At 32.8% G+C, this 8768-nt stretch overlaps 1 protein-coding gene across 1 annotated transcript; it reads right to left on the bottom strand.

The window, feature by feature from the left end:
- Positions 1 to 6192: 6192 nt before the first annotated feature.
- LOC124920271 (chlorophyllase-1-like) lies at positions 6193 to 8342 on the bottom strand. Its single transcript, XM_047460759.1, has 2 exons — positions 8093 to 8342; positions 6193 to 7017 (listed from the first exon to the last, which is right to left on the bottom strand). The coding sequence occupies exons 1-2, from the start codon at positions 8303 to 8305 to the stop codon at positions 6337 to 6339; spliced, it is 894 nt and encodes a 297-aa protein (XP_047316715.1). The 5' UTR covers positions 8306 to 8342; the 3' UTR covers positions 6193 to 6336.
- Positions 8343 to 8768: the final 426 nt, after the last annotated feature.

Consider the following 8768-nt stretch of genomic DNA (forward strand, 5'->3'; position numbering starts at 1 on the left):
CAAAATTTTCCACTCCTTAAAATTTTCAAAAAATATCAGACTTATGTTTCTAGTAACACCCAAACTTTCCTAGAATAATCATCAATGATGGACAGAAAATATCGGTTCCTCCCATGTGTAGCAACACTAGAGGGACCCCACACATCAACATGCAAATATTCAACGATATCAGTACACTTAGACATATTTGGGTAGGAGGATATGGGAAAATTTACATTTTGTTGTTTTCCTAGCACACATGATTCACAGAAAGGGATGGGGGACAATTTATCACTACCAAAGTGACCACCTTTATACAAAATTTCTAGACCTTTGTTACTCATGTGACCTAATCTATTATGTCAAATAATAGATTTATCACTAATCACAGAGTTCACAGAGTCACAAGCAGTCTCAGCATAACACACATACAGATTGTTCATCTTTTTAGTAGTAAAGATAACAAGAGACCCACACAAAATTTTCATAACATCTTTCACCCACTTTCCCTCCAAACCACCATTCTCAAGAAATGCACAAAACAACAAATTATAATGCAAATCAGGAACATGCCTCACATTCTTTAAATTAAACACAGGACCACAAGAGAACCTTCGGCATACATCACTTATTCCTAACACATTGCAATTTTTCGAATTTGCCATAGACACAAAACCATGTTCAATCTTTTTATAGGTAGAAAACAAATCTCTAAATGGAGTCGCATGAAAAGTACAACCAGAGTCAACTAGCCAATCAGATTTGCACAAAGAATTAGACAACACAGAGTTCAAGTTAGCATAATCATATAAATTATTAATCATAAAAATATCACCCATATTGTCCTCACAAACAGCCACATTAGCATTTTCAACATGTTAATTTCTCTTAGGCTTAGGACAGTCCTTGATAAAATGACCAGACTCATGACAATTATAACACTTTCTAGCACTAGACCTAGACTTAGATCTTCTTTTACTAGCACGATGAAATTTCTTACTAGAACTCTCATTACTGACATTCTTTTGGGCATTCGACCTACCTTGAGATCTACCCCTCACATGCATGACTTCCCCACCAGACTGTTCACCCCTCTTAGAGTGTCTCAAATCTAACTCCTTACTCTTAATAACATTGACAACAATATCAAGAGTGACACTGTATCTACCATACTTAATGACAGACTTTACATCATTAAAAGAACCAAGAATAATATTCAACAAGACAATGGGGGCATACTCATCAATGTTCTTATCACCACACAACTTAATATCAGAAATAAGTTTAGTAAAAATATCTAGATTATCTTCAATGTCCTTGGACATATCCAATCTAAATTTAAAAAACTTTTCAAGTAAGAACATTTTATTAGGAAGAGAAGTTTCAGTATAAAGTTCAGACAATTTATCACACAAGGTTTTTGCACATTCTAAATTACCAATTTTTCTCATCACAGAATTAGATAAGTTCAAGTATATTTAGGCACATTCATTTTCATTCATTTCACTATCTTTCTCAACAGTACCAGCAGTAGCATAAACTTGACTAACATCTTTAAAGCATTTTTTCTAAATCAAAACACATTTCATTTTTTGTTTCCAAATACTAAAATCAGTTTTCTGTCAAACATAACCATATCATATTGATTAACACCAGACATGCTATAAAACAAATTAAAAGCAATCAACAATCAATTGACATAAATTAATAGGAGGGTTCAAGCTATGATACCTTGTGAAACTCAAATAAAGTTTCGACTTACCCACCCCGCTCGGGGATTTGATGCTTCGTCTTCTCAACAGCGGCACGACGGTGGCTTTGATTATCAATGGTCGCGACAAATGCGACACCGACAACGGTTGAATAGGACAGCAACGACTTCTTCTCTAGAGGCGGCAACGGCTTTCTTCCTCCAGTAGCAGCAGAAGCAGAGAATAAAAGTAAGAGGATTAAAGAAGAAATAAAAGACAGATCTACGCTTATTGGTGAAGATAACTTATATCCTCCAACCCAATCTCAAACTCCAATTACAAACCCTAAACCCTAGCTCTAATACCACTGTTGGGTGTGAATGCGATTGAAGTTTGGTTCAGTTCCTCTTATTTATCGATTCTGTCGCACCATGGTATCAGAGCACACCCAATCGCCTTTGTGGTGTTTGGAGACTAGAGAAAGGGTTGCCGCCTTTGGTGAGGTAGTGGTGCAATGGAATCGATAAACAAGAGGAGCTGAGTCAAACTTCAATCGCATTCACACCCAACATCATCTATTGATTTTGTAAGATCCATCTACCAAGTACATGAGTCTATGTTTTTCTAATTTTCTAACATTACTCAATAGGTTCTTACCATTACACACATGACAAGATGCTCCTAAGTCAATAGTCATTTACATTTCACCTATTGAGTTATTACTACTCATGTGTGTATGAAAACTTTCATGTATGTTAAGGTTAGAATACTTACCTACAAATTTTTCGCTTGAAGATGCTCTAACCGTCTACTTTCCTTTTACATCCATCATGTTGTTGAGAAAGTCATTATACATCATGTACTCTTTTATCATTACATCATCGTATACATCTTGATAAGATTCATTGTTAGAAACATTGACTCTCTTCCTTTGATTTTCATTATGTCTTTCTTTTGGTTGTTTCCACCACTCTGGATAACCGACTAGTTTGAAACAACTCTCTTTCAAACGAATATTTCCACCATAGTGACTACATAGTAAGTTCTTGGACTTATATTTTTTCAAATAGTTCCTCCTATCATTTCCTTCCTTTACATACATGAGAACTATCTTATTTAATGTTTCTTAAGTAGTTCTTCTTTTCCACATTTTATAGCATTGTGAATATTTTATACACAACTAGTCATGGTTCTTACATTAGAATATGATCTTTAACATAATCATAACGATCGTTAAGTCCCATAAAGAACTGTAACAATTTGTTTTCTTCCTTGTCTTAGAGCATTTCAACTTCAAGAAAACATCCATCACTGTCAGTTTTTGTTCCTCTACACTTGCATCTCATTAGTAGCTTCAAACTGAACATTTCATTTAAAAGAAGTCTTACCTTATTGTGGTGATAAACTATCATCTAAGAATGAAATCATAATAATAGCAATGGTAGTGGAATGTAAAATAATAACGTAAAAGTAAGAAAGAACAAAATAGCGACACAAGAATCTTACCCAGGTATCACCCTAAGAATGAAAGTAGGACAATAGCAACCATAGTGGAATGCAGAACAATAGAATAAAAGTAAGAAATAACAAAATAACAACTCAAGAATCTTACTCAGGTTCAGACCAACAATCTCCTACGTCCTACTTTTTGGAAATCGATTCAATAGAGTTATAATAGGGGTTACAAACTCTAACTCTCTCTATTTTTTCTAGGTTTTAGTCTCACCCCTCTCTTCTCGTTTACAATGTATATATATAGGCTTTTAGAATTCATAATTATGGTAAAGATCATGTGATATCTTTGACATTTCCACCATGATATGATCTCGTGGCCATTTAGTTGACATTTCCATAATAATACGATTTGATTGACATCTTCACCATTATGTGATTTCCTTCCTCTTTTTGTACATAACATTGAGGAACACCAAATTGGGCTTCAAAACTTTATGCTTAATTCCACACTTATAGTAGTATTCCTCTAGATCATTTTCTTCTTGTTGTAAAATAACAATATCCTTCATCAATAGCAAACTGTCACAATCTAAACAAGTGTGGGTGAGACTAATCAACATTCTACCGCACCTTTGTAATGCCAAAGCACTTCCCTACCTCACCGGACTCATTGGAAAGCCTCTTAAGCTCGATCCCAATTTTGACTCGTTTGAACGAGTCATATTTGCTCGTGTTTGCATTGAGATCGATTCAATAAGTACAAAACCGGAAAAATTCGAGTTAAGATGTCGCAATGGAAACATAGCTGTCATTGAGGTCATGTACGAGCAGCTGGAAAAAGAGTACGGAGAAAAGCAAAAGAAACTTGTGGCCACCCTCGAGCAAGAGAATCTCAAGGTGGTTAAGAAATCCTATATCGAAATCCACAAAGCAAATGAAAACCACAACAAACACGTGAACGAGAACCAAACTGATCTCGATCCCACCGAGCCTGACCGAGGCCCTTTTCCCACTAATTAGGTTCAAAAAGCTCGACGTCGACGTGGATGATAGCGAAAGCCAAAACATCTCAAAAACCATGAGCTCTGAAACCAAAGAAAACCGCAAAGTTGTTAGAGAAACCACCTTAAGGGAAACAACTCATACACTCAACTCCAATCTCAAGCCCAAAAGAAAAAAAAAGTGACAAGAGAAGCTAGCGAAGACGAAGAAGCCGGAACTCTATCCGGAAATATATCCCAAAAAGACAGAGGGGTGACAAGAAAGAAGGAAAGAAAGAACAAGGGCAAAGACAAGAGAGACGAGTCCGAGGAAATCAACCCCTATAGTCTTGTTTTAGTTGATTGATTGTTAGTTTCATTCCTTATTCACTTTTCTACTATGATTTCATGTTCGTGTGCGTTTCTTAGGCCAACTGTGGATGCCATATGGCCACCGTGTGTTGACTTTGAGCAAACTGTTGTAAGCTCAATTTCAGCTTTTGTACTTCTTTTACCCTTTTCGGGTCTTTTTAATTAATGGCGTAAGCCATTTCTCAAAAAAAATAACAATGTCCTTCTATAAATAGTATATTCTTGGACCTTTGATTTTTTCCTTCCTATCTTGACTTCACTTCCAACCACATATCACGATTGGTCTTAGCCGATTAGAATCTTCTTTGTAGTCTAACATCTATAATATTCATTATCCATGCTTGAACCATTGAGTCAACAATTCCCCACTGTCTTCCATCTTCTTAATCAATTTTCCTCTGAAACGTTCCATCAATGAATCCAATTTTAATTTTAGCCGATAAAGAAAGTTGAATACTAAGACACCATTCAAAATAGGTTTCTCTAGTTAGAATCGTTGTAGTTAGAGTCAAATCTGGATGATCTTCTAGATGAATCACTAACGGATCGTTGTTATACTTTGTTTTGATTAAAGTTGATTAATGAGTAGCTTGAGGCTAATTAGTTGTAGAAACATGATTTGGACCACAGTTAGGGTTAGGACTTCTGTTGTTTGTTGTTTCTTTGGTATTCATCATTTATATGTCGATTCCTTCGATTATGCACAATGCTAAATTAGAACTAGCTCTAATACCATGTAGACTTGAAGAAATATTCTTGATTTGAGAAGAAATTATGAGCGGTTACGGAGAGTAAGAGAATTAAGAACAAGAAAAGAATGAGAGAGAAAACATGCAAGGGATTTGTGATTTTTTATTGAGTATTTATACTTTCACAAAATTCAATATAGGTAAAAAAAACTCATACCTATTCTAAAAGGTATTTGAACTAATTTCAAATACATAATATATCACAAACTCTATAACTAATACTAAGTAACCAATATATAGTTATAGCTTCCTTTATCAAACCATACCATCAATTTAACTTTAACTAACTTTATACCCAATTAATTGACATTAATAATTATTAATTCTTCTATAGTATATTCATCTTTGTAGGAGATGAAATCAAAGATATAACAGAGGGGAAAAGCGAAGAAAAAATTAAGGTTGTTAATCTTAAAACATGTAAAACTGAAGCAGATAAAAATAATGACAAAAACTCTGAAATCCTGAAGAAGAATATCTTTTATCATATTAGTACGGGTTTATATAAAGGAAAATTAAACAATGGTAGCAGACAAATATCATCATCTGCTTCAATTTAATCTTCCTTCATGAAGAACAAGAGAGGAAGGGGTCATGGAAGAAGGCAATATGGTCAAAAAGACGGACATGAAGATAACACATTGTATAGATTGTAGTCTTTGTTCGTTTTAATATGTGTTTGTAATGTGGTTTAACTGTTATCATTTAGAAACTTTTGGATCGTTTGTTTGTCATCTTACAATCAAAACTAGGATTTGCTTAGTAATTTTAATTATCGACCCTCCCACTTTTTGGGTTTTTTTAATAAAATGAAATTAAACCGTTTTTCTAAAAAAATATAAGTTACATCTCTTCAAATTTTTAGTTGTAAATTTTAAATGTTAAATAAAAAAAAAAATTAAGTGTTCAAAATTGACAAACAAACATTAACATAATTAGATTTCAAAACATAAATTAGAGTTAAAATTCATGACAAAATATACAAGGTTTATTGACTTACAAGGCATGAGACACTCCACAAATTGACATTAGATAAAAAAGTAACATAATCAAAGTACTTGAACAATACAACAAATAACAAATAATGAACCTCCATGAATTATTTAAATTCTATTCTTCCTCATATTGCACATCAATTGGTGTTGGAGAAACAGAGGGATTATTAACAATAACTTGAATATCCTCTTTAACATCATCCAAACACGCCCTCATTATAGCAACCAAGATCCCAGCCAAACACTTCCTAAATGGTTCCCAATCCCCTCCATTGCTTTTGCAAATACAACTAGATAGTTTCTTCGAACTATCATCCAACATATCCATATGTCCAAAGTCCTTGACCAAGAAATGCCAACGCGGTGGCTTACACTCATCGAAGAATTCATCATGGTTCACTCCTTCAGGCGCACATGCTGGCATAAGACCACAACATTTAGACTCTATTCCTAGACCCGTCCCAAGAACAGCAACAGGAATCCCGATATTGAAGGATTTAGGATTGTAGGTGAGGATCTTTGGTTCCATTTGGAGGCACTTACTTAACCCTGCTACGGGGTCTATTCCAATTAGGACGGAGAACTTTAGAGTTAAGCTGCCTCCATAGCCTAGAGCAAGGGCGAATGCGTTCCTACCGCCTCGACTATGGCCGGCCAGGGCTACTTTGTTTAGGTTAGGCACTGATTTGAAGTTGTTTGAACTGAGGATGGTGCCGAGGCTGGAGACTAGCCAGTTTGTTATGCCGGCTGCGGATTTTACTTCCTCGTTTCCGCTTGTGAATATGCTTGTGCTCAACTGAAAACACCACTACATATGTAAATATTTTGGCTTTTTTTTAAGACTCCAAAATGCCATGTGTCCAATAACAAAATTTGGAAATTAATTTAGTCTAACTATATTTAGAGTCAACATAACCAGCTCGAGACTCTTTTTCATTTTTAATATATAAACTCCATCACTATCATTATTCACATATTCTTCCCTCTTAATGTTTGTTCTTTTCATGAATCTCCTAGTATGGTACATTTTTTTTTCAATTTATTTAGTTTTAGTCTATATATATATATTGATAATTAAATTGAAATCATTATTTATTTATTTATTAATTGACTTTGACTGATTTTTTTTAGTTTTATCAAATTTAATATAATCAATAGAATTTTCTTATTTTATTTATTAAAAAGTAAATATGTTTATAATTAATAAAAATAAAAATAAAAAAAGAATAAGAGCATATTCGGATATAGTTATTGAAATAATCTTATCTAAAAATATCATCTCATTACTTTTTTTTATTCATAATTCACTCAACTAATTTGTGAAAATACTTATAAATATTATTTTTATTCTATCATTAAATATTAATAAATTTAAATATTTTCCAAAAATATTTTTAAACCTTCTGAAAATAATCCCAAATCATTAATTTTTAAATAATCAAATATTTAGAAAAACAAATCTGAACAAGTCCTCGTTTGATTTTTAGTCTTTTCCAAAATTTTATCCTAAAATACAATCATCATTTCAACCATCAAAATTATCTTTTATTAACTCTTAAAAAGAGATAAATATATATATATAAATATATATATATAAATATATATATATATATATATATATATATAATATGATATTTTTGATAACTAAACCCAAAAACTAGTTTTCTGTAAATATTTATTAAAAAAAACCCTGAAAAAAATCATTTTCTAGACAAGCCCTTATGACTCACCCAATCTCAACATTTAAAATATATAGATAAATATACTCTTCCCAAACTCCTTTCTTTTCTTTTCTTTTTTATTTAATTCAACTAAAGCCAGATTTTCGAGGATTTAACAATTTAATACAAGTTGAAAAGAGTGATAGATACCTGGGGAGCCACAAGAATGTAGCCATGGGAAGAGATAAGGTGGAGTAGCTTAGAATAAGCAGAGTCAGTGATTAAGAAGCCATGGAAGAAAAGCAAAACTGGATACTCTCCTTCCTCTGTCGGCGTCACAATCAAAATTGGCTTTGATTCTGAACTTTTCACACTTAAACTTTCCACCAAGTAGCTTCCTTTTTCAAACACATTCGTACCCATTTTCTCTTCCCTCGGTATTTTTCTTTTCTTTCCTTTTTCTCCCCTAAAATATTTGTGTGGCTAGTGTATTATTTATACATGGATATTTATGTGTTCTTAGCTGGCAATAATGACTCCTACCTCGGACTATATTATTATAATTTTTTAATAAAATATTTAAAAGTATTAATATATAATAATAAATAAAAAGTATTTTAATATTTTATTTAATGAATTAAATTATAATCTCCTAAATCTGACGAACGAGAAAAAAAAGTACTTTGATATATATATTTTGGTTATGGTCAGGGATTACAATGAAGCGATTCGGGACAGAAAATGCATTTATCATCAAATTCCGCTTTTATTTCGGAGAATTTTTTAATACTATCTCCGCTCATTCGGTTTAGTTCGGTTTAGGAGAATCTCCGCGGGACAACCATTAATAAAATATTTTTAAAATAAAAAAATTTATATAATTTTT

The sequence above is a fragment of the Impatiens glandulifera genome, chromosome 1 (genome assembly GCF_907164915.1).
Source record: "Impatiens glandulifera chromosome 1, dImpGla2.1, whole genome shotgun sequence".
NCBI classification, from domain to species: domain Eukaryota; kingdom Viridiplantae; phylum Streptophyta; class Magnoliopsida; order Ericales; family Balsaminaceae; genus Impatiens; species Impatiens glandulifera.

Excerpts from the sequence above, each read along its gene's own strand:
- LOC124920271 (XM_047460759.1), bottom strand. The coding sequence starts at position 8,305 with ATGGGTACGAATGTGTTTGAAAAAGGAAGCTACTTGGTGGAAAGTTTA. Across the intron at positions 7,018-8,092 it reads ACATTCTTGTGGCTCCCCAG|TTGAGCACAAGCATATTCAC; the intron begins GTATCTATCACT and ends TGGTGTTTTCAG.